The sequence below is a fragment of the Talpa occidentalis genome, unplaced genomic scaffold (genome assembly GCF_014898055.3).
Source record: "Talpa occidentalis isolate TD23 unplaced genomic scaffold, MPIMG_talOcc4v2.1 talOcc4.5, whole genome shotgun sequence".
Lineage (NCBI taxonomy): Eukaryota > Metazoa > Chordata > Mammalia > Eulipotyphla > Talpidae > Talpa > Talpa occidentalis.
The window spans coordinates 100,812,626-100,840,148 of NW_023604861.1; the positions used below are offsets into that span (position 1 = coordinate 100,812,626).

The 27,523-nt window shown below is 38.2% G+C and overlaps 1 protein-coding gene across 1 annotated transcript in view; it reads right to left on the reverse strand.

Annotated features, from left to right (window-relative positions):
• AFF3 (ALF transcription elongation factor 3) overlaps positions 1–27,523 on the reverse strand; it is a 479,720-nt gene that overhangs the window by 227,234 nt on the left and 224,963 nt on the right. The window contains exon 6 of the mRNA XM_054701906.1: positions 1,668–1,715. Coding sequence (XP_054557881.1) covers positions 1,668–1,715 — 48 coding nt within the window. The remainder of the gene's footprint in view (positions 1–1,667; positions 1,716–27,523) is intronic.

The following is a 27,523-nucleotide window of genomic DNA, read 5'->3' on the forward strand; positions in this document are numbered from 1 at the left end:
CATTCTGTGTACTCCTCATGGGGTCATCTCCACCACTCTTAACCTTGCATGTGCATATGTCAGTTATCTAATGGATACAGCAGGGTTTCCCTTTCTTTCCAAGCCCTATTTAAGGAGGCTTTGACAGTAATGACACTTCTGGAGTGCTGTTTTAAGGGTCAGTACGTTTAGAGATAGGAAAGGGGATAGGGATTATAGGGCTCTTCTCAGCTCTCTTAAGAACATGAAAATAGGGCCTCCCTGGTGGCGCAAGGGGTTAAGACACAACCTAGGAGGCTCACCGCAGCCACTGCAGCACAAGTTCTTGATTCCCAGCCAGGGACCAACCCACATGGCACAGCAGACCTCTCCTGACTCGCCCACTGCTCCCCTCAACAGTATATTTCAGTCAATCTGCCTGTTCTGTTCTCCACTCTGTCTCTGGTGGATCCTCTCACCACCCGCACCTCTGTCCTGTACCCCAGTTCTTGTATGCATAAATAAATCTTTAAAAAAAAAAAGAACATGAAAATAACGCAGAAACACCCAAACCAATCGAAGGGAGATGGCTTCAACATTGCTATTTAGACCCCAAACATGAAAGAAAAACTTAGGGAACGTATATCAACATCTTACATTATCTGTTGTTTAATTTCAAGCTAAGGTCCAGGATAGTGATAATATAAACATAAAATATAATATGTATTTTTTAAACATATAAAATGCAGAAATGAAGCTACCCACTTTGACAAATGTTTTCTATATAAATCTCTGCCAGAAAAGAAAAATCATTATGAATTCAACAAATCAAACTCAATTAATTATTTTGGTCAACTTGAGGGTAAATTATATTTTAAACCAAGTAATTCCATTACTGTAATTCACTAGAAATTCAAGAAAAAGTGTGTAGGTTATCCAAAAGTTAAATGCATATTAAAGTATTTTTTTAAGGACATTGTCATACCTTCTGGGCTAATTCATCTGGGGTTTTGCCCAGTGTAATATCAGCTTTCTGAGAACTGTAAATTATTAGATTACTTCCTTGAGAAAATATGGGTGAAGGTCTGGGTTGAAAATGACATCCTGACTTTAAGTTTGAATAACCAGAAAACACTAATATGGCGGAACCACTGAAGCTAAGTGAATCTGGGTGTGAAACAGGCTCTCGGCAGGAATCCACTAGAGATGATGTTGATGAAAAGCACAAGCTTCCAGAGAGCAACAGGCAAAATAATAACATGCAAAACAATATAGAAATAAATTTCAGATGCTGAACATTACCTCCTTGTCAGAGTGCTTCTGATTTTAATTAAGTTTAGAAGAAAAATAACAAGGCAACCCCTGCCTGCCTCAAAAGTACAGACAATTAAAGAATGTGTTTAAATAGCAGGGTGATAAATGGGGGCATCCAAATGTGAGCACCACCATGTTTTTCATCTCAACTCTGTGTTCTGTCATCCAGCTGATCACTTTAATGCAAAAGCACCAGATTGAGGTGCAGCTTCAGGATGTTTCAAAGAAACACATATCACTTAGGTGACTTATGTGATTACCATCAGAAAAGGTAAATGTCAAACAACAAACCAAGGTGGAGCCACCTTTGATAATGTAGCCTTGCATCCCCTTTCTCTACAAAAAGAGGGTCTATGTCTACCCAGCTGAGAAGATTTGTAAAAGAATATCCTTACCCGAATTATTTCTTCCACACAGCTATTGGTTTCTCCAGATCTACTCTCCTGAAAACAAAGAAAAGGAAAATTAAGCTTGATAGAATAGATTTATGGTAATAAACAAAAGATGACATGTACACTTCCAAACTTAATCAAGTTTGGATTGAGGGAGTGCCTAAGTTCAGACTTACTGATAAGTTCCTTTCCTTAATGGGATGACTCCTACTGTGGCTACGACTGTACCCCAATTCCCCACCGATGCAGTATAGACAGGTCAGCCAGGAGCTCCACACTTACCCCAGAGTTTCAGCTCTGGGTCCTCTAGCCACATGTGCAGCATTTGCAAAAACATTGAGTTCATCCCCCCAAAGATGAGCAATATCTCTGCCAAGGCTAACACCTGCTATAGTGTCTATAAAGTCTGACAGCCCCACCAGGCTCAAAGTCTAGATCAACTGTTTTGATGGGCCCCAAACTGAAAGACCAAAAGGAGAAACCCTCGCTCAGTGTTGGCATAGCATACTGGGAGTCATACTCCAGAGCCACTTGTTCTATAAGGATGTGGAGAGGTGAAGGGATCTGAAGAATGGTGGCTTCAGGTTCCAGCTGACTCTGGGGTACATTGTGAGTTCCAGAGATGCTCTGCGGTTACTATTAGTTTCATAGCCTACAGCACAGGAGGTGATTTTGTGGGGATATGAAAGCAGCATTTGCTGGTAGAAGTGCCTACTGTGGCCTCAGGGAGAACTTCTCTTGGCCTTTTATTGAAAGGTATTGACCACAACTCAGCATGACATCCTAGAATGAGGCTTTCTTCAGTCTCTTCTCCAAGCCCACCCTACTTTCCTCTTCATGTCTCTCTTTCCATCAGGAATGTTAGCTGCAACTTCCTAGTTTCCCTAGTTAGTTTCCAGTCATCCTTCAAATTGCAAGTGAACCATGAATTCCCTAGAAGAGTCATCTCTAACCCTGAAGACTCAACCAGGGCTGTGTTAACTTTCCTTTTATAGCCCTCCACACAGTGTTTTCAATAACTGATTCTTCAGTGATATCACCTCCCTATAGAACATACACTCCATGAATTCAGGGGTTCAGTGTCCTTTAGCACTGTACTTCACACAATCCTGAGTGTGCACAGTAAATATTTGCTAGTGGACAAATGTAGGAGGAAATGAATGAATCTCTTTCCTACAGTTCTGAAAAATGTGAGGTCTATCACCATTACAGACTATCTTAAAGAATGCACCTTCAACACCCTATGTATGCCACTCACCCCCTCTGGTGGTAGAGCATTCTGTTTGAAATAGTCTTTCAATTGGGTAAGGTGCCAAGGTGAATGAAGCTATGCAGGCCCGAACTTTGTCCCCAACCTGAGTGGTCTCAACTAGAAAACATATTGAGATCACAACCATTTCTCTTACCCAACTTTCAATGCCAACTCTTTCTTGTCATGTACTATACTGGCTTGCTAAATTCTCAGTGCACTTCATATTTGTGCTTTCTATTTATTTTTTTATTGAAGATTTTTTTAATTTATGCATATAAGACTGGGGTGCAGGCCAGAGGTGTGGGGAGTGAGAGTATCCATCAGAGACAGAGTGGGGAGCAGAACAGGCAGATCCACTGAAATACACTGCTGAGGGGAACAGCAGGCTAGACAGGAGAGGTCTTCTGCGCCATGTGGGTCACCTCTCTGTCCAGGAATTGAACTCCTGCTGCAGTGCCTGTGGATAGCTTCATAGTGCTGTGACTTAACCCCTTGCACCACCAGGGAGGCCCCTGTTTTCTTTTTAAATGTAAATTCTCAATGTACTCCCTATTTTCTAACTTAAAACAATCAAGGGAAACTTGACAACACATTGTCTTGGTGGAATCACTCAGCTACACGACATAATAAAAAGATTCTTCAGGGCCTCCCCAGTGGCGCAGCGGTTGAGCGCTAGATTGCGAAGCTGCCCGCAGCCTCTGCAGCGCCGGTTCGATCCCCGGCTGCTCCCGGCTACCAGAGGAGGGTCCCACAGGGCGCTCAGACCTCTCCTGCCGCCTGCTGCTCCCCTCAGCAGTGTGCTTCGGTCCTTCTGCCTGCTCTGCTCCCCGCTCTGGCTCTGGTGAATTCTCTCATCCTCCTGTGCTTCTGACTGTACCCAGTGCATGTGTAAACAAAAAAACAAACAAACAAACAAATAAATAAAAACATGCCTCTATAAAATAAATAAATAAAATTAAAAAAAAAAAGATTCTTCAAATTAAACTTAGGTTTCATAAAGCTAAGCTTTCTCCAAATATAACATTTCCATTTCATTTGAAGTCATTTATATAAATGGTAGGTTGCTGTTATCATTCTCTCCCTATAATCCTGTAAATTTTACTACCCTACTCTGAAATGGGAATGCAGTGTGAGAGAAATGCAGGACAGGTACCCTATTAAATACTTCCCTCCTCGCTGTATAGATGGAGTATCTAGGATTATTATATTGGCTTATCTCAATGGCAACTCCAACCATGACTGATGATCTACACATATACCACGTCCTCCTACTTGGGTGGCCTGGTAAAGGTGAAGATGTACCGAGTGAGGCCAGGACAAAGGGCTTCTAAATCAATCTCAGTAAATCTTGATTTTAAATTAGTTAAATTAATAGTCTGGCAGCAGATAACCTTGGGTCTTCTCTAGAACACTTTACTCTGGGACTCATGGGCATTTGAGAAGAGAAGTAACATGTTGGTTTTGTTATAGAGCAGCCCCGATATTAAACGGGTTCCTTTTCCCCCTAACAGTTTGAGTTTTCAGAATCCCATTTGGATTGGAGTAGATCCATGGGGCACTGTATTGCAGACAATTTGAATCGGAAGAAACCTTGCAGCCCATTACATGTTAACTCAATGACTTTGACAGATGGAGATACTGTGGCCCAGAAAAGTAAAGGATTTGTTGAAAATAAGTTGGCAGCAAGGGGCAGTCAAGGAATATAATCCAAGTACGATTCCTAAACACTAGCTCAGTCAATTTTCTACTATCTTATACCATCTCTCGAAGCTCAACCCTTAAAATGGGTTCAAGTTGAGGTCACTAGAAATGCTTGAAGTGCAGAAATAAAATAATTGAGGTATATTTGGGTAAAATTTCTCCTTCCTTCCAGGATGCAAATTATCCAACAATTAATCATTCTGGCTCTCACTCTCTAATCTCCAACATCACATGCATAGCAGGAGAAGAGATGAGAGACAAAATAAAGAGAAGGGTCAAAACTACTATTCTTTCAGTGACATTAACAAATAAAAGGTAAGGATTTGCATAGAAATTGGAGGATAGAATTCCACCTCTTCCTTTTTTAAATACAAAACAGGGCATTGGGGAGAGGGAGCAACTGGAGGACATTTTACCTTGAGGTCTTTCCCAAATGTGGTTTCAGCTAGTTATGTACTTTGATTATATTTACAGTTTTCAAACTTTCAGTGTTTATGATTCAGATTAAAACATGCATGTGATTTGCATCTCCAAATTTGTGTTTATATTTTTCACCATAAAGTTACTGCTTTCCTTGGAAAGGTACCCACTGAGATGGAGGGCTGCACAATGCAAATTTTAATTACTCTGTATTTTTTTGAGAGTTTGTAGCTGTTGTTTCACGCTGAGTTGTTAAGCCGTTGCTCTGTATTTACTCTGACTTTGATGAACCACCCCATTTTCCTATCATTACATTCTGAAATCTGTCATAACAGTCTCACCTCATTGAACCTCCAACTAAACTTCAATTAAAAGCTAGCAACCCCAGCTGATTATCCTTCTCTACAGCCTTGTCTCTGACGTTCCTTTCTCACAGAACTGTTTTCCCCAAATCCTACTACTTAAAAATACACCACACACTCTGCAGGGAAATGTTGAGGAACTAAGTTGTGGTAAGTATAGCTCAAGAAATAGCCAGGAGATCCTATCGCTGACAGCAGAATTTCCTAATTACCATGCCAAGCACAGAGCATTGGAAGAAGCAAGCTTAAGGAGAACAGGCTGATCAAATCAGGGGGAAATGGCATTTCACTGCAGAGGAAATGAAGCTACATATGTTTGGTGGAGGACAAGAATAGAAACTCTGGAAAGGAGGCCTCACAAGGCTAAAACCTGACTCACACAAGGAGGTGGGAGGTTGAGGGGAATCACAAGACCATTAACCCAGCTGTAGAGGTCATGACCCTTAGGCATCAGTGCCTCATCACAAGGCAAGAGACACAAGCAAGATCAGACTGCTATAGGGAGTGGAGCACAGGCCTGAGGGTAAAGATATGGAGATTGGGCCCAACCTGGAATCTTTGATCCCTTTCTAGTTTTGCCTGTTACCCAACATCAGCAACAAGCAGTCCACTCCATGGAAGAGTGTCCCTTCCCAAAGAGAGAAGGGCTATATCAGTACAGTCTCTGCACAGGCTTAGGGCAGCACTCCCACTGCCCACCTGTGACTATGCAGATGCCTCTTTTCCCCAACTCTCTCCCTCTGCAGGGTAGCAGCTTCCTGCCTGCCCATGACCTGTCAAGGCAGCCTGCCTGCAATCATGCAGTCCTCTCTTAGCAATACCTGTCCCTTTCCCTTTTCCTAATAAACCTGCTCTTTAAATATAACTAATGTCTCCATCTCATGAAGAAACACGCCTGGGGAACGCTACGTGTGCCGCTGAAACGGGAGCTCTGGTGAAACCTTTCCCAGAGTGAACCCAAGGACCTGCAACTCTACATAACTCCATCACATTCTATTTTCAAAAATTGTTTAACTCTTATTAGACACATTTAAGGTGGAACTTTGTTTCTAAGATGATGCTACTTTAAAATCACAATACCTTTGTTTGTCTGTAAAAGCACTCAAAATGCCCTCAAGCATTTAGAAGTTGTTTATCACATATACTTTTAAAGAATTCTACAGAGTATTTTTAAATAAATCACACTAGTTTTGATTCATAGAAAAAAAATCACACTAGTTTTGATTCAGATACAAAGAAATGAGGTGTGCCATTCATGCCACAGAAGCTGTGGGTGAGGATGTAAGCTCAAATTCGGGAGTCACCACAATGCCATGTGAAGCTCCATCTAATGACACCTGAGGCAGGTGACCTGTGGACATAGAGGCAGCCATCCAGTTCTCTCTCAAATTCTGCCTCTTTTACACCCAACCTAATATCTCCCCTTCCAGGGCCACTCTGCTTCCAGTCACCCAAGCAGGATGCTCAGCATCATCCCTCATCAGTCTCCTGCTAATCCCCAAATCTGCTCAGCAAATTGGTTCACCTTTCCTCTGCCATTCACCTCCAGTTCTCCCTCTCTGACCCTTACTGTCACCATCATCTAAACATAATACATTGAGAGGAAAATAAACAAAAAGAAAATTTACAAAATAAAAAATTTAAAAAATTAAGAAAAGGAAAGCCCCAAGAAACACAATTTGTTATGAAAAGGGGAATAAATATGGAATGGATTGTACATAAGAGGGTACTGATGTTAATATTAAAATAGAACACACTGGTAGTCAACAAAAAATCTTAAGGCAGTTGGCAACTTTATGAGTAAATCTGACTTGAGAAAAAAAGGAAAAGGAGATTATGCCTATAACCCTGAGAATGCAGATTAAAATAAAATTTATCTTCAAATAAGGCTTTAAGTCAGATTGTTTTAGAGTGAGGTATTTCTAACTTTTGAGAAAGAAATAAATCCCTATGTTCCTTGCCAGAGTAGAAAGTAATGGAAATCTAAGCGATTAAGTTAGTATAAAACCCTAATTAAGAATATATATATCAATACACTGTATGAAAATGAATGTGAATCTCAGTAATTAGTAAATATAATTCAATAAAATATTATAAGAATTAGTGGAATTTGGCCAAGGAACACAAAAAATGGTTTAATATTTATTTTTTTAAAAGATTTATATATTTATGCATACAAGAACTGGGGTACAGGCCAGAGGTGTGGGGGTGAGAGGATTCACCAGAGACAGAGTGGGGAACAGAGCAGGTGGATTGACTGAAAACCACTACTGAAAGGAGCAGCGGGTTAGTCAGGAAAGGTCTGCGGCGCCATGTTGGCATCTCCCTGGCTGGGGATAGAACTCATGCTGCAGTGGCTGAGAATTGCTTCACTGGGCTGTGTCTTAAACCCCTGCACCACCAGGGACGCCCCTCAAAATGGTTTAATATTTAACATTAGGGCCCATTTGAAGTGCTGTATCACCAGGGAGAATACATAAATAACTATGATAATTTTAGATTTAATTTTTGAACATATACCTAGAAAAATTTAAAAGGCTCCACAGCTACTATTGTTTTTTAAAATTATTTATTTATTCATATTTTACATCTTTTTTTAAAAAATGTTGCTTTCTTTTCTCAGGTGTAGTCCCCATAGAATTTCCACCAATTCACCGGTTCATCATCACCAGGGTCCCTTGTGCTCTTCTTTCCCTGATTTTGACCCCTCTCCCTCACACTCCTCTGAAGAATAGCTCTGATTTATACTTGGCTGTTTTTTTTTGTTTTGTTCTGTTGTGTTTTTTATTGTTATTTTTTCCCAATCCCTTATTTGGTTCCCCTATATTCCTCCTATAAATGAAACTGTTACGGAGCAACCCCGATATAAAACGAGTTGCCTGGCTGTGGGTCCTCACCCGCACGTTTAAAAGGGACTTATTAATACTCCACTACAGGCATACACAAACCATCCGATATTATTCTTTTTCCTTCTGACTTATTTTACAGAACATAATCCCTTGTAGCTCCATCCATGTTGCTTTAATGGCATCAGTTTATCTTTTTTGATTGCTGAATAATACTCCATTGTGTATATGTACCACATCTTCTTGATCCAGTCATCTATTTTTGGGCATTTGGGTTGTTTCCAGGTCTTACCTATTATAAATAGTGCTGCAATAAACATGAGGGTGCAGGTAGCCTTTTGAATTAATATTTTTGTGTCTTTTGGGTAGATCCCTAGGAGTTGAATTGCTGGGTCATATGGCAGCTCCATTTTTAGTAGTCTGAGGAACCTCCACACAGCTTTCCATGGTGTTTGGACCAGTTTGCACTCCCACCAGCTCCACTGCTACTATTATTAATTTAAACAGGGAGGTTTAAAAAGTGATTGTAGGGGCCTCCCCGGTGGCGCAGCGGTTGAGCTCTGGGTTGCGGGGCTGCCCGTGGCCTCTGCAGCGCCAGTGCAATCCCTGGCTGATCCCTGGCTGCTTCCCAGCCACCAGAGGAGGGTCCCACTTGGCGCGCAGACCTCTCCTGCCACCCGCTGCTCCCCTCAGCAGTGTACTTCGGTCCTTCTGCCTGCTCTGCTCCCCGCTCTGACTCTGGTGAATTCTCTCACCCTCCCGCGCTTCTGACTGTACCCAGTGCTTCTATAAATCAATCAATCAATCAATCAATCAATCAATCAATCTTTTAAAAAAATAAAAAAAAGCAATTGTATATAAACTGAACACTCAAAACTGAGTAACTCTTCTAAGTAACAACCATAAATAAAAATTATAGAAAAAAATCCCACCTACAATATCAAGAAAAATAGTAAATAATCTTAAAAAGGGATGTTGAAGACCTAAAAGAAAAATCTCCAGAGTCCTACTAAAAGATAAAAACAAACAAACAAACAAACAAAAAAAAAAACAAAAAACCCTGGAAAGGACTGACTATATTTAAAAGATTAATTTCTAAGGGCTGACTATATTTCCCAAATACCTTCCAACTCTATTATATAAAATGGTGCCCAATAAATATATCAAGAGTGTTCAATTTCATGACATTTAGTGCATTCATAGTCATGATCACCTGCATCCACTTCCAAAACATTTCCATGTACCAAAGTGAAACACTAAGCAGCTTCTCCCCATTGCCCAAGACATTAAATTTTAAAATATGATTTTACTGTATTAAATACTACACCGAACTGAGAAGAACAAAACGATAAAAATATTGATGAGTATCATTTGCTTGGATTAGATTATAATGGGTATGATGATCTCATTTATGACCAATTTCTAGTAGGATACTTGGAACAACATAGTGGGCACTCAAGGATGTTTGCTGAAAGAATGAATAAGTGGCAGTATACTTAAAAAATACTGTTTTAAAAATTAATGTCTTTCTCTTTATATGCAATATACTTGGTCATCTACATTACATAGGGACATCTTATTTTAATGACAACAATAAAACTTCAGCAGTGTTATAGCTTAAATACAAATTCTTAGAATATCAACACTTATTTACTTCTTTAAAATTAAGCCTATACCATTAGTACAGATGTCATTAGCAAGTTATTTGACGTCCTTAAACTCCATGTTGTTATCTCTTAATTACGTAACAAATGTTTGCCTTCTATTAACAGACAGTTTTGTTGAAGAGTTAATAATCGATTTTCTATCAGATTGTTAGCCACAGAACAAGGTTTTTCAATTATGTCATTATTTTTACAATAGAAATTAGTGACATTAATCAGAGCTTGTAGTAAAAGGTGCATTTGGTTTTTAGAAAGTTAAGTGGTCTGTCAGTGTGCTGACCTTGTCAAAAATCTATTGATGGCATAAAGAGATTAGAACCAGAGACAGTGGTTTTACTTCCTGGTCACTAATTGATATCGAGTGCTTTTCCACAGGGTCATGTCTCAATAAAATACCTGAGTACTGTGTACAGGGGTCATCTTCCACACAGTCCTGTCAACACTGGAAACCACATAACCATAATAATGGACATGTGCTTCCCACCTGTAATCCTACATTGACATAAACACTTTGAGACCTCCTCGTGTTCTTTCATCTCAAAAGTGCAGCCATTGCTTTTAGCAAAAGGAAGACCATGCAGGCTGAGGCAGGAGTGAGAACACTAAAGCTATTTACCCTCACATGACAGGCAGACTGAAGGGAGATTTAAAAATGTACTGTTTCCTTTTTAACATTTTCCAGAATTTCATCCTGCCCCACATTTATATAATCTACTAACAAATAAAAAATTATTTATATGTAGCAGAAGGCTTGTTGATAGGACATCTCTATACGATTATATCCTTGTCTCCCCCTTAAGTAAGGAGGGAGATGTATAGGAAAAGCACATTTGATTGTCATACATAGTCAGGAACATGGTTTTCTTTTCCAATCATAAAATTATGAACACTAAAGCTTACATAGAAAGAGTAATCCAAAGTGACTGAAGTAACCAATTAAAGATATGTAGGACTGTTATAATTTGTTACCCACAGAAAGATAATCAATTCTCTCTTAACCATGAATAGAAATGACTATTGCAAATGGCAAAAGTGGTGCCATTTATGTGCTATAAATAAATGCTGAACAAAGAAATTCAGCTGAAATTTGCTGAGGTGTAGAAGACAAGGATCTCCTAAGAGGTGGGAGCAGGTAGCCTGAGAAACTGGTGCTTACTTTCATTGGCTTATGAGAATTTTTCAATACTCAAAGTTTTATATTTTAAACAAATCTCTATCTACTATGGCATATTTAAAGATCTTATTCTATTTTTTTAATATGTGCATATTTGCAGCATTTTTACACTTAACTCTGCTGGTGGAGCTTTACTATTAGTCCTAGAAAGCACTTGCAGGCTAGGAGGAGAAGAGTTGTTATAGTGGTGCTGGACATGTCTTTTTCTTCCATTCTTGTAAAATGCTCAACCACGTGTGCAGGGGGCCGAGAGGACTATGGTCAAGGACTTGGTGGTGGGTGTTGTGCAGTGGCATACATTTTTAGAGATATGAACCCATGCCTTTGAATCATATGCAGTGTTATATACCCTTGTTACCTCACTAAAAAACAATACAACAAAAAAATGTTCATTTTCTCTGAAACCAGGATGTGTCTACTGAGAGTTCTTGGACCCAGTTCCACAGTGAGTTGGCTTCCCTATACCAACAAGCAATTCCCAGACACCAGCAGGGTTCTAGGAATTCAACTCAATTCTGAAAAGCTAGCATTTACCAGATCTACTGAGTTAGGATCACATTCCACGGCTTAAGGTCTCAGCCTCCAAAAAACCCACCACTCTACGTGCCAGCTGTAAGTCCAGGCTGTTTTTACCTGTGCTTCTAACCATGTGATTATGTCAGAGGTTTCTGTAGCTCTTTCCTCAGTTTAACTTGCTAAAATAGCTCACAGAACTTAGGAAACCAACTGACTTATTAGATCACAAATTCATGATGATTTTATTATTATCATTACCAAAGGATAAAAAGCCAAAAGAACAAATACACAGGGCAAGGTCCAGGACAAAGACGTTTTCAACCTTGTGGAGTTTGTGGCCTGGCAAAGTGGCACATGCAAGATCTTGGTTTCTCACCCTGCAAACTCTCTGAAGCCCCTCCTTTTGAATTTTTAGGAGGCTTCATTAGATAGGCCCGTTTGATTATTGACTATTAATCATTGACCATTAGCAACAGAACTCAATCTCTAACCCTCTATCCTCCCCAGAGATCAGGGGGTGGGACTGGAGGTTCTATCCTCTAGCCACTTGGTTGGTTCTCTTGGCAATCAGCCCCTATCCTTAGGTGCTTCCCAAAGTGTTACCTATCTCAATAAAATAACACTCTCAAAACTTAGGAAATTCCAAGGCTTTTGAGATTGTGAGCTAGAAGATGTGCATAAAGATTAAATAAACATGAGAAATACATTTTGATTAACTAAGTGATCAAATATATATATTTCTTATAAGTCACAGTATCACAGTATAAGGCAGGGTATTACTTGTGAAACTTGGGGTATCTGGGGCTGAACCTGGATATTAATCCATGCACCTGACCTTTCCTCTATCAGGACAGGCCCCAGAGGGCTCCTAAAAGTGCATGCTGACCTGTGTGAATTTTCATGTAAAACATCCAAATTGAGGAATTCAGGAAGAGAAGCTACACAGCAGGTCCTGGCCCCCTTCCATAAAGAGGGCAGAACCATTTTATACCCCTATTCCATAGTCTCTGGGTGGGACCCAAAAAGAAAACAACCTCGGGCCTCACTGGTGGCACAAGGGGTTGTCTCAGCACTATGAAGCTATCCACAGCCACTGCAGGATGAGTTTGATCCCAGGCCAGGGAGCTACCCACATGGCACAACAGACCTCTCTTGTCTCGCCTGCTGTTCCCCTCAGCAGTGTATTTCAGTAGACCCACCTGTTCTGCTCCCCACTCTGTCTCTGGTGGATCCTTTCACCCCCAGCACCTCTGGCCTATACCCTAGCTCTTGTATGCATAAATCTTTTTTGAAAAAAAAAAAAAAAAAAAACCACAATCTTTCTGTATCTTCATACCTTTACTAGTCCCACAAAATCCCATGGAGTTGTGATCTAAGGGAGAAAAACAAAACCTTGACAAAACAAAAAGTTTGATATGAAGTAAATACTACTTTTTAAATATGTAGACATTATTATGGCAAAATTCCATTTGAACAAAATAAAGACATTCCATCCTCAATGTTGTCTAATGCCTTGCATAAAATACTCAAGCTGCAGGGAAGAGTTGGAACAAAAACCATTTGCTTAGGTCATCTTTTGGTTTCATAAACCTTTGGTTTCTTGGGCTTCTCTGAGTAGTGTGTCATAGTATGGAATTATCATAAGGTAAATTTCTGCCTCAAAAATCTCTCTTTCCAATAGAACAAATTTTAACTGTATTTATAAAAACTATAAAAAAAATAAAATGGCTTGAAATCTAATTAAAACATACCTAAGATTATATTGGAATAATTTAATAAAAAAAGATAATTTTGTAATAAATATCAACAAGAGCAGTCAAATTAAGTCAGGAAGTGTGAATCACAATTAGTCAAGATTATGTTCCATCCAATACTATGTCTTAAAAGGTCTACAGAGAAAGGAAAACAAAATCTCAGTAATCTATCAACCCTCCTCTCTAGCGGAATACCAAAGAATGTAATGTTTACAGATTTGATTTCTAGCACTGAGAAAATAGATGATTTTCAAAAATTACTTCCTTTAGGCTAAAATTAAAAACAAACTCAGCAACTTAACAGTAGTAAAGTAAAAATGACAGACTACTTAATGTAACATGCAACTGGAGAGGGGATTTGAACAACCTGTCAGGTAGTGTAAAAAGTAACAAAGTATGAAAAAGTAGTGTAAAAAGTAAGAACTAGTAAGTTATAAAAGATGCCATCAATAGTAAGGTAATGAGAAAAACTATTTATAATGATAATTAGTATTTGTTTTCACAGAGAGGAAGGTTACATGGCTACAGTTTGCAACAAAGGGCTAATAGCTTATCATGGAGGAATGTACTACACAGAGGCAGTATTTATATACTTAACCCTATAATGCAAATAACACTTCATGCTGACAGGCAAAATTTTCCAAAGTGAGGTGGCAAGTCCAGGGAGCCCATGAAATTTCATACCTTCACTGACTTAACTAATTTTACCCTATTGGTAGTAAGTAAGCTCCAGCTGCTGACTTTTTTCCCTCTCTCCTCCCACCCCACACACGCCCTGGTTACTCAACTCTTGACTACATAAACGTTTTACAAAAAATATTTTGTGCTTTGTGAAGGTCACTAAGAAATTTTTTTAAAAATTCATTCCTGCATTTGAACTGGAGTTTGCTGTCTAAAAGCACTTTCCTTTCTACTCTGAGCACCGTTTGAGTCTTCTCATGGGCTTGCCAGTGGCAAAATCTAGGTTAAGAAGTGGGAAATGAACCCACAGTACAAAGACTCTCAGTAAAATCCTTTTTATAATTCTGGCTTTAGAAAAATCAAAGTTTTCATTCAGCAGAGATGAAGCCCCTTTTCATGAAAACTCTAATATCTATCTATAAAGACCTACTCAGTGAAGCCTAAAATGCTTTCTAGACACATGGTTGCAGCAATAAAAGTGTTTTTTCACCTCTCACTGTACCTCTGAGCTTATAGAATTTGTTACTGTACTGACAAATAATCTGCCAACACTTCAAAATAATTAGTGCAAACGGTCCTTTTCTAGATCTAATATAGTGTGAACTTCAATATGAAAATTTCCCCTTGCCTGTTCTATGTGCAGAACTAAGACTGAACAAATCTTGGACTAATTCTGAGTCTAAAGTCATGGACTCGTTTAATGCAGGTGACAGGCTGGAAAAAGCGATGATCAAAGGCAAACCCATGTGTCTGTGAACAGGAAGCCTACCGTCAGAGCAGTGTGTCCTGTGGTATTAACCACCCTCTGAGTCAAGCAGGCACCGAGCAGTACCCATTTAAAAAGCGAAATCAAAAAAAATCTCTATAAAGATATTGGGCTTATTTTTCATTAATATATTTCCTTATAGAAAGGTCTAGAGTTAGTGCTCATCAACACAGTCCCTCCTGCCTCCAGAATCTTTCAATCTGGTAAGCAAAAAAATGCCTTTATGTTGGCACCTGTCCCTTTGTGCCCCCCAAAGGGGGAAAAAAAGCCTCCCAAGGGATACTCTATGTAAATCCGCTAGTTAAAAACAAAACAAAACAAAAACACAATGGAACAAGGAAGTGAAGACTATCAAGAGAACACACCTGGGAAAACATACCTGAGTAAAATAAAAGTTAAAAGATTGGAGGAAGTAATGTTCAGAGAACTCATATTCCGCTTGTGAAAGAGTTCCAGTTTCTAGAAAATCACTTATTAATGAATTCATTTTCTCATTCATTCAGACATGATAATGCCAGTACTGTGGTGAGCAAATAGAGGGGCCCTACCTAGCTCTCATGGAGCTACCACTCTGTGGCAGGGCTGGAAAACAAATAAACATAAGGGGCAGCTTCAGAGTGAATTGATTACATGAAAAGTAAACAGGGAGAAGTGAAAAGGCTGGGATAATCATCAAGGCTCCTTTCAGCAATAATCTGTCCTCATTTTTGTTCGTTTTACAGAGATTGAGAGGGGCTGTTTAAGATGAGAGCATGTACTAATAACAGTAGCTGTAAAACTTAAAAATATAAAAACATAAAATTGAAAAGCAGCAGCAGTAGGCAATCCCAATTTCTACTATATCCACGAGATTCTGGGAAGAACCTATTTACAGTTTCATTGCAGCCATTCTGAAAAGGTAGAGAAAGATTCACAGGTTTTTGATAAGAAATTTTGCAAATAACATGGCAGTATTGCAAAATGCAAATGTAAATGCTGCTGAGCCATCTGTTCAATATTACGGCAACATTGGGAAAAGGCTCTGAAAGAATGATGTTTGAAATCATTAAAAAAATAACATGTCAAGTTTAAAATACTCACGAATTTTTAAAACCAGTACCAACACATTCAGCGACCATATGGCCCTACAGCAGGTTAAAAAAAAAAATTGCCCTGCCTGCATTTTCTATGTCAACCCAATGGATCCTAAAACATGTTTCTTTTTCTTATTGAGTACCTTTTTTTCCTGTTGAATTCCTTTGTGTTTACAGCTTCTTGAATTATACCTGGAATCATAATGTTCATTTCATTCTTTCTGAAGCAGGAGATGATACAATGAGGAAGATTGCTCTAGAAAAAGGGGCATGTCGATGGCTATAACTTCTGGTTGTGTAGGTTTGATTTATCCATACTGATATCTCAGTCTTTTTTTTTTTTAATAAATTTTATTTTTATATTCCCCATACAATTGCAATCCCCCCATTCTGACCCCAATCCCTCCCCCTCCCGCCCCCCACCCTCCAAAAAGTGTCTCTGGTTCATAGTTTTTGTTGATTTTGATTTTCACTTTCTTATAGTTATTCATTTTCCTGGTCCCTTATTTAAGTTTTCTAGATCCCTGCTATGAGTGAGACCATCCGGTATTTTTCTTTTTCTTTTTGGCTTATTTCACTGAGCATGATCCCTTCCAGCGTCATCCATGTTGCTGCAAATTGCATGTGTTTATCTTTTTTGAATGCTGAGTAATATTCCATGGTATATATGTATACCACATCTTCTTGATCCAGTCATCTATTTTTGGGCATTTGGGCTGTTTCCAAAGCTTAGCTATTGTAAACAGTGCTGCTATAAACATAGGTGTGCAGGTGTTCTTTGGAATTGATGTTTCTGTGTTCTTTGGGTAAATACCTAGGAGTGGAATTGCTGGATCCTGTGGAAGCTCTATGTTTAGTAGGTCCAGAAATCTCCACACAGCTCTCCATAGTGGTTGGACCAGTTTGCACTCCCACCAACAGTGCAGAAGAGTTCCTTTTTCTCCACAACCTCGCCAACATTTGTTGTTGCTAGTTTTTTTAATATGTGCCATTCTCACTGGTGTAAGATGGTATCTCATGGTAGTTTTGATTTGCATTTCCCTGATTGCAAGTGATGTTGAACATTTTTTCAAATGCCTGTTGGCCATTTGCATTTCCTCTTCAGAGAAGTTTCTTTTTAGTTCCTCTGTCCATTTTTTGACTGGATTATTTTTTTGTTGTTGTTGAGTCTCATCAGCTCTTTGCAGATTTTTGTGATCAGTCCTTTATCATTAGTGTTGTGTGCAAAAATTTTCTCCCAGTTGGTGGGGTTTCTCTTTGTTTTTGTTATTGTCTCTTTTGCTGTGCAGAAGCTCTTTAATTTGATGTAGTCCCAGCTGTTGATCTTTGCCTTCACTATCACTGCTTTGGGTGATGTGTCTGTAAAGATGTCTTTGATATGCAAATCACGTAGTGTTTCGCCTATATTTCCTTCTATGTATTTTATGGTTTCAGGTCTTATGTCTAGTTCTTTAATCCATTTTGAGTTGATTTTTGTATATGGTGTGAGGTAGTGGTCAAGCTTCATTCTTTTGCATGTAGCGACCCAGTTTTCCCAGCACCATTTATTGAACAAACTTTCTTTGCTCCAATGCATAGTCTTTGCTCCTTTGTCAAAGATTAGTTGACCATAAATCTGTGGGTTTATTTCTGGATTTTCTATTCGATTCCATTGGTCTGTATGTCTGTTCTTGTTCCAATACCATGCAGTTTTGATGATTGTGGCTTTGTAGTAGAGTTTGAAGTCTGGGAGTGTGATGCCTCCATTCCCTTCTTTTTTTTTCAGGAGAGCTTTGGCTATTCGGGGTTTTTGGTGATTCCATATGAATTTCATCAATAATTGTTCTATTTCTTTGAAGAATGACATTGAAATTTTGATTGGAATAGCATTGAATCTGTATATTGCTTTTGGTAGGATGGCCATTTTAATAATGTTTATTCTCCCAATCCATGAGCAGGGGATGTCTTTCCATTTCTTTGTGTCTTCTTCTATTTCTTTTAACAGTGTTTTATAGTTTTCTTTGTATAGGTCCTTTACCTCTTTTGTTAGATTTATTCCCAAATATTTGATTTTTTTTGTTTCAATAAGAAAAGGGATGGTTTTTTGATTTCTTCTTCTTCAGATTTATTGTTTGTGTATAGGAAGGCTACTGACTTTTGCGTGTTGATTTTGTATCCTGCTACTTTACTGAACTGATTGATTAGTTGAATTAGTTTTTCTGTGGAGTTTTTGGGGTTCTCTATGTATATTATCATATCATCTGCAAATAGTGATAGTTTGACTTCTTCTTTTCCTATTTGGATTCCTTGGATGTCTTTCTCTTGTCTTATTGCTCTGGCTAGGACTTCCAGTATTATATTGAAAAGCAGTGGTGAAAGTGGACATCCTTGTCTTGTTCCAGATCTTAATGGAATTGCTTTCAGCTTTTCACCATTGAGAATGATACTGGCTGTTGGCTTGTCATATATGGCCTTTATGATGTTGAGGTACGTTCCTTGTATCCCAAGAATTTCAAGGGCTTTTATCATGAATGGGTGTTGCACTTTGTCGAAAGCTTTCTCAGCATCTATTGATATTATCATATGGTTTTTATATTTCTTTTTGTTGATGTGTTGGATAACGTTGATTGATTTTCGGATGTTAAACCATCCTTGTGTCCCTGGAATGAATCCTACTTGGTCGTGGTGAATTACCTTATGGAGACACTGTTGGATTCTGATAGCTAAAATTTTATTGAGGATTTTTGCATCAGTGTTCATTAGGGAGATTGGCCTATAGTTTTCTTTTTTTGTGTTGTCCTTGTTCGGTTTTGTTATTAGTGTAATGTTGGCTTCGTAGAACGTGTTAGGTATTATACCTTCCTTCTCAATTTTTTGGAAGAGTTTGTGAAGGATAGGTACCAATTCGTCTCTGAATGTTTGGTAGAATTCATTTGTAAATCCATCAGGTCCTGGGCTTTTGTTTTGGGGAGGTTTTTGATTACCATTTCAATTTCGCTGCTTGTAATTGGTCTGTTTAGGTGTTCTATTTCTTCTTTATCTAGCTTTGGGTGATTGTAGAGTTGTAGGAATTTGTCCATCTCCTCTAGATTGTTAAACTTGTTTCCATATAACTGTTCATAGTAGTTATTAATAATTCTTTTGATTTCTGCTGTGTCCGTTGTGATTTCTCCTCTTTCATTTATTATCCTATTTATTTGTGCTTTCTCCCTTTTTGCCCTTGTGAGCCTGGCAAGGGGTTTATCTATTTTATTTATTTTTTCGAAGAACCAGCTCTTGGTTTCATTGATCTTTTGGATTGTTTTTTTAGTTTCGATTTCATTTATTTCTGCTTTGGTTTTATTATTTCTTTTCTTCTACTGGTTTGGGGGCTTTTTTGTTGTTCTTTTTCTAGATCTTTGAGTTTCGAGATTAGGTTGTTTCTTTGAGTTCTTTCTTGTTTCTTGATGTGAGCATCTATTGCTATATATTTTCCTCTTATTACTGCTTTTGCTGCATCCCATACATTTAGGAAATTGGTGTCCTCCTTGTCATTCAATTCAAAGAATTTTTAATTTCTTCTTTTATCTCCTTGTTAGTCCAGTGGACTTCCAGTAGTGTGGGTTTCAATCTCCACGAGGTAGGAGAATACCTTGCCTTCTCTTTATGGTTTATTTCTAGTTTGATGCCTTCATGGTCAGAAAAGATGGTTGGTATGATTTCAGTCTTGGTGTATCTGTTGATGTTTGTCTTGTGCCCCAGTATATGATCGATCCTAGAGAATGATCCGTGTGCGCTTGAGAAAAATGTATACTCAGATTTTTTTGGGTTTAGTGTTCTATATATGTCTGTTAAGCCTAAGCACTCTAGATCCTTATTTAGAGCTTTAGTGTCTTTACTTATTTTTGTCTTGTTGATCTATCCATTGTTGATAGTGGTGTGTTGAAGTCTCCCACTACGTATGTGTTTTCTCTGATGTCTGTTTTCAGAGATGCCAATAGTTGTCTGATATATTTTGGTGCTCCTTCGTTTGGTGAATATATGTTAATGAGTGTTATTTCTTCTTGAAGTATTATCCCCTTGATCATAATGTAATGACCACTGGGGTCTCTTTTTATCTTTTTAAGTTTGAAATCTGTTTTATCTGATATGAGTATAGCTGTTCCTGCCTTCTTTTTTGGTCCATTTGCTTGTAGAATTGTTTTCCATCCTTTAACTTTGAGTCTATTTTTATCTTTTGCAGCTAAATGTGTTTCCTGGAGACAGCAAAAGGTTGGGTTTTGTTTCTTAATCCAGCCTGCAACTCTGTGTCTTTTTATTGGAGAGTTTAGTCCATTTACATTTAGAGTTAGTATTGATATGTTAGCATCTGTATTTGCCATTGTGTTTGTCTTTCCTTTGATTTTATTTATTTATTCTTTTAATAACTTTCTTTGGCCTTTTGTTGTTATTCGTCCCTCTGAGGTTCTGGCTTTAGGACTCCTTGTAGTATTTTTTGGAGTGGGGGTTTAGTCGCAATGAAATTCCGGAGTTTTTGTTTGTCTGGGAAGGTCCATATTCTTTCTTCAAAGAGGAAGGAGAGCTTTGCGGGATAGAGTATTCTTGGTTGGCATCTGTTTTCTTGGAGTCTGTTGACTATGTCCCTCCACTCTCTCCTTTCCCGTAGTGTTTCTTCAGAGAAGTCTGATGTCAGTCTGATTGGTTTCCTTTGAATGTTATCTGTTTCTTCCTCTTGTTAGTTTCATTATTTTTTCTTTGTCTTGGATTCTTGGGAGCTTTACTATTATGTGTCTTGCTGTATTTTTCCTTTCGTCATGGAAGTTTGGTGTTCTTCTTGCTTCTTGTATATCAATTTTCAGATCCTTCTTAGTGTTTGGGAAGTTCTCTTCAATTATATCCATGAATATTTTCTCTGTTCCTACATCTCTCTCCTCTCCTTCTGGGATTCCTATAACTCTTATATTTCCTTTCCTCATGGAGTCAGATAGTTCCCGAAGTCTTTCTTCGGTCTTTTTGCTTCGTACTTCTCCTTCCTTTTCTGTTTTAGTTCTTTTTATTTCTGTGTTCAAGAGTACTTATTCGTTCTTCCATTTCATCTATTCTGCTTTCACTGCTTTTCCCAGAGTTCTTTAGCGTCTCCATTAATTCTTTGATCTCCTGCATTTCTTTTACTTCCCTCTTTAGGGACTCAATTTCATTCTTCTGGTCATTAATTATTTTCCCCTTATCATTGTTTTCCTTTATGACTTCTGTCAGTTTTTTAATCACAGCAATTTTAAATTCTCTATCTGGAAGGCTCAGAAGTTCTTCCAAGTTACTGTCGTTGCAATCTGGTAGATGGTTCTTTTTGTGGTGTGCTATTTTGCTGAGGAGTTGCTGGGTTGCATGTTGTTTTTCTACTCCCTACTGTCTGTTTTCTAATTTGCCGTATTCCTTGTGACACTGTGTTGCTGGTACTGGCCGGCATCTTGGGCGACCTTCCCAGCTCACCACTGGCTCCTCTGGGGAACTTCTGCTGGGTTCACAAGTCTCCAGCAAAGACAGGTCCCTGCTCTGTCTCCTCGGTGAGCCTTCTGTTGGGTTCACACAGTCTCCAGCAAGAAGGGTCCTTGCTGCAAAATGCCAGAGCCAGGGACGCGCTCCCCTGCACGCCCGGTCTGCCCAGCGGTGGGTGCTGCTCCCCTCTGGGCTGGAACTGCAGGCTAGAAGGCGCCCAGCATGGGCAAGCCTCCCAGCTTACCTCTGTCTCCTTGGTGAGCCTTCTGCTGGTTCACACAGTCTCCAGCAAGAAAGGTCCCTGCTGCAAAATGGCGATGCAGGAACGAGCTCCCCTGCACGCCCGGTCTGCCCCAGCGGTGGGTGCTGCTCCCCTCTGGGCTGGAACTGCAGGCTAGAAGGTGCCCGGTGTGGGCAAGCCTCCCAGCTTAACCTCTGTCTCCTCGGTGAGCCTTCTGCTGGATTCACACAGTCTCCAGCAAGAAGGGTCCCTGCTGCAAAATGCCGGTGCCGGCGACGTGCTCCCCTGCACGCCTGGTCTGCCCCAGCGGTGGGTGCTGCTCCCCTCTGGGCTGGAACTGCAGGCTAGAAGGCGCCCAGCATGGGCAAGCCTCCCAGCTTACCTCTGTCTCCTTGGTGAGCCTTCTGCTGGTTCACACAGTCTCCAGCAAGAAAGGTCCCTGCTGCAAAAAATGTCTCAGTCTTGATAACTTAATTGAGTATCATAATCTTCCAGGCACTCTGCTTAGTGCAATAGATTCATTCATTCATCACAATTTTACAAAATGGGTAACATTACTATCCACATTTTGTAGAAGAGGAATTTCCTCAAAGTCAAACAGCTAACACGTGGCAGAGCCTTATTCCAAACCCAACAATGTTGATCATGCCTGAGTAATTGACTGTGACTATGCGTAATACATCAGTGTCTGCGTATCTTTGTGGATAAATCTGAGTTGACTTTCCAAGGTTAGGAAATGAGTAACATATGCTTAGGAAGAGCTACATTCCTTGTCTCATCAAGAGATTCCTGAAGAACCTTAAACTAAACTCTAAAGAATAGAGGTAGGCATGGTCTAAAATCCAAGGAACCCAACACCAGAGATTCAGCCTCTACTGAATCATTTAAACAGAGCTCATGTTAAAGGACACTTTCCACCATCTACCCAAAGATAGATCAATTCATCTGACACAGTGACTGACCAGCATGCAGAGATGTGGTTCTGGCAAATCAAGCAACAAGCTTGCAATAAATATTTCAAACTGTGAGCAGGATAAACAACCCAAAGTCCATTGATTGTATTATAGTTACAATGATTGATAAAAATTACAATATTTATAAAGGACTAGAGAATTATAAATTTATGATGGAAATCCTTGGGGTGTCACCTGAATTTTTAAAAAAAATTTAAAACATAGTCTCATTCATTATAATGACTTTGCAAGTATCTCATTGATAGAGTGGGAATCCAATACATGATTATTGGATAGACGTCTTCACTCATACATAAATATCATGACTATGTCAAAGGGTAGGGTCTGATAGTTATATTTTACATGTTAAAGTTGTTTTTGTATCTGCAATATATTAGAAATTAAAAAAAAAAGAAAGCATATTTAAGCAACTTGGTGAATAGTTTAAGAAAAACCAAAGGCAGGCAGGCAGTAATAATACCTGCCAAATACTCAAGCTCCTAATACAGCTATATAAATGAAATTATAACTGTTAAGGCCACTAAATGCTAAAGCTGTACAATAAATGTGCATATAGTCAGTGATTTACGAGAATCTGCAAAGATACACTACTGTTTAGTTTTACAATGAATCAGTCAGCAAAGGCGTTTCTGATATATGTGTCTACAGATATTAGTGTCTGTGCAGAAAGTCACATCTTATAAAGCACTTTCCCAAAACTTTTATTTTACATTCACCTATTGCTTTTAAGTAAGGATTTCATATCCTGCCAAATAAGCAGTCTTGACTGTTTTTAGAAACATTTTAAATTCCATGGAGTCAAAGAGTAATTAATAAAATTAAGAGAATAATAACCATCACAATTTGAACAAAATAAGTCAGGATAATAAACAATTATGGAGTAATTTATTACAGAAAAATTCATACAGGCAAGTCCACATAAACACATAAACATTTGTGTCAGTTGACAACAACCTATCACTTTTGCTTTTTGTTCCCTAATTCAGGACACTTGGTAAATCTCTGGCTAAAAATGACATTTTATTTTTGCAAAAGTTGAAGATTTATAAGCAGAATATAGCTGCCTATATACAGAGTGTGACCTCTTTCTTTCCCACTTACCAGGGAGTCCTCACAATAAAGATGTTAAAGTTTCAGAGGGCAGAACTGGAAATATATTTCTTTTCTTTCCCGCTCTGGCTAGGACATTTAGTATTATGTTGAATACTAACGGCTGGAGTAGGTACTCTGTCTTTTACCTGATCTTAGAGGAAAAGGTTTCAACTTTTTACCACTGAGTATGATGCTAACTGTGGGTTTGGCACACATGGTCTACATTATGTTGAGGTACATTCCTTCTACATTTAATTTTTTTAGAACTTTTATCATGAAAGGATGTTGAATTTTGTCAAATTCTTTTTTCTGCATCTATTGAGATGATCATCTTATTTTTCTGTCATTTGTTGATGCAGTGCTATCACATTTATTGATTTGTACATGCTAGCCTATCCTTGTATCCCAGAGATGCACTTGTGATGGTGTGTGATCCTGTTAATATGCTGTTTAATTAGATTTGGTAATATTTTACGAAGGAGTTTTTAATCTATGTTTCTCAGGGATATTAACCTGTTGTTTTCTTGCGGTGACCCTGTCTGGCTTTGCTCTCAAGATAATGCTGGCCTTGTAAATATGGAAGTATAACCCCTTCGTCAATTTTTTGGGAAGAGTTTTAAAAGAACTATTATTGATTTTTCTTTAAATGTTTGGCAGAAGTTACCACTAAATTCATTTGGGGGAGGGGAAATAAGATATTTGATTATTGATTCAATCGGATTACTTGTTATTGGCTTGTTCAGATTTTCTATTTATTCATGATTCTGTTTTGGTAGGTTGTATGTTTCTAGGCATTTAAAATATTAATAAATTTAAATGAAAGTTAAGAAATAGATTTGCATATAAATGTCAGCTTATTTTTGAGGAAGGTAACTTGCTAACAGTTAATCCAAAATATCAAAAAATGGAACTAGAACAATAAGATATGCATATGTAAAAAATGGATCTTAAACCTAAATAGAAACACTGAAATACAAAATTTCTAGAAGAGAACATAGCTGAAAATCTTAAAGACTTTGGGTTAGGCAAGTATTCCTTAACATACAAAAAGCACAAACTATAAGAAAAAAAATTGATTTTGTCAAAATTAAAAACTTCTTTTCAAAAGACATTGTAAAAAATGAGATAAAGGGTTCCTTCTTTTTTCTTTCTCTTATTGAGGTAACATAAGTTTATAATACTGCACAGGTTTTAAGTACGTAGTTTCTCACCTCAGGACTGTGTATTTCTCACTGTACTACCACTTGGCACTTGGGTTGTATCATTATCTTGGCTGTTGTAAATAGTGATACAATGAACACTGGGGTGCACATACCTTTTCAAACTAGCGTTTCAATGCTTGTTGGGTAAATACCCAGAAGTGGGATTAATAGATCATATGGTCATTCTATTTTTATTTTCTTCAGAAACTTTCATATTGTTTTCTAAAGTGACTGCACCAATTTACATTTCTACGAACAGTACACAAGAGTCCTTTTTTTTTTTTTTTTTTGGCTCCACATCCTTGCCAACACTATTACTTGACTTTTTGATAACTGCCATTCTAGAATCTCATTGTATTTTGATTTGCATTTTCCTAATGATAAGCAATATACAGTGTCTTTTCATTTGTCTGTTGGTCTTCTTTTGTCAAATACCATTTTTAAAAATGGGGCTTTATGCTTTTTTAAAAATTGTTGCATTGTATGAGTTATTTATATATTTTAGATTTAACCCCTTATCTGAGATATGGTTTGCAAATATCTTCTTCCATTCAGAAGGTTGTCTTTTCATATTTCTTTTTCATATTACAAATTCATTTATCAAGGCTGTGTTCTTTTTCTTTTTTTTTAAACCCACCACTACTCCTTATATCTCATCAACCCTTCCTCAATTCCCCTTGCCATCTTAACCTAAGAAACCTCACCTCTTTCATTAATTTTTTTTTAAAGATTTATTTTATTTATACAAGAGCCGAGGTATAGGCCAGATGTGCGGGAGAGTGAGAGGATTCACCAGAGACAGAGTGGGGAACAGAACAGGCAGACTGACTGAAATACACTGCTGAGGGGAGCAGCAGGTGAGACAGGAGAGGTCTGCTCGCCATGTGGGTTGCTCTGAGGCCGGAGGGGATCGAAGCGGCACTGCAGAGGCTGTAGACAGCTTCACAGTACTGCGCTCAACCGCCTGCGCCACCATGGAAGCTCTCTTTCATTAATGTTAGCTAATTTTTGTAAGTATTTTACTTTGTCAAACTACATTATATATATGTCCAATATTTGTCTTTCTCATTCTGATTTGCTTTGCTATACATAATTCCCTTAACTTCTATTTTGATCTTTCACTATGTCTGAAAAGTGAATTCATAGTGTGAATATAACACATCTTGATCCAATCTTCAATCATTGGGTATTAGGTTGCTTCTATGTCAAAGCCTTTGTATATAGTGCTGCAATAAACACTGTAGAGCATATGAATTTTTGAATTGATGGCTTCACATTCTTCTGACAGATGCCCAAGAATGGGATTGTTAGAGAAAATGGTATTTTTATTTTTTTAAGGTGGATTTAGATGATTTTCCATAATGCTATGCCAGTTTACATTCTTCCTCCATGTTATATAATATAGGTGCCTGTTACCTCTATATCTGTTGTTCTGTTGCTTTATAATAACCTCCTCAGCATTTTTTACATGCACAGCTTGGTGTTATTAAATTCTTTACATTTCTGCTCTTTAGTTAAGCTCCCTACTCTTCCTTCTGTCCTGAATATTAATCTTGCAGGGTAAAGGTTTGTATACCGGAAATCTATTACTTTAATTATCTCTTACTGTTTACTTCTTGCCTGTAAGGTTTCTACTGAAAAGTCTGTTGATGGTCTAGTTGATGTTTCCTTATGGATTACTCTTATTTCTTTCCATGCTTTTGTTATTCATTCCTTGTTATTGGCTTTCAACATTTTTATTACAATGTCTCTTGGAATAGCAAAAAGGCATTAGGTAAAAGTTAATTAAATCTGAATAAAGTACTGGCTTTAGATGATGATGATCATGATAAAAATAATAAGATGTCAATATTGCTTCATGATTTGTGATAAATATATTGCACTAGATATGAACAACAGGGGGAAATGACCCAAGGAGTTGGGAAATGTCAGTACTACCTGCAACATTTTTTTGTAAATATAAAATGCTATTGAAAGATAAAGTATATTTTCTTTAAAAGTGGCAAGGAATTGGAAAAATACTTTGGAAAATATAAGGAACATAGGATTAGGAGCAACAAAAAAGCACATAAAAGATGCTCAACATCATTGGTTAAAAATTGCAAATTGAAGTCACACTGAGATAACTTTACATATCCATTAGGGAAACTGAAATTAGGCTGACTGTTCATGTTTAGTTATAGGTCAGGTGGAGTAAACCATTTTACCCTATCTCTCACACCAAGTTCATCTAAAAATTTTGGACAAAATGCATGGTTGAAAAAATCAAATGGCAATATACTAACTGGCAAAGAAGACTAGAATCCAAGTACCACTGAGACACTTCCTTTTTCCTCTGGTATCTTCCAGTCTGTACTTCAAAGTGGGCAGTCATAGTTGAGCCAAGAGGGAGAGAAAGAAACAATTGTTCAAAGCAGGGAGAATATTCTCCTAACACTCAGAGAAAGGGAATGGAGTCCCCTATTTCTTTTCTCGATTTTCTCAAACCTTATTCCCCCAAAATATCTGTTGATGGTGACGGCATTCACAATGACAGCAATGGGAGCTGGCAAGAGCAAAGGATAAGCATGAAGGAAAGCCTCCCTGATTAGAGGAATGTCATACAACAACAGTTATGCAAACATGACAATGGACACACATACATACACATACACACACACACACACACACACAGACACTTGAACACA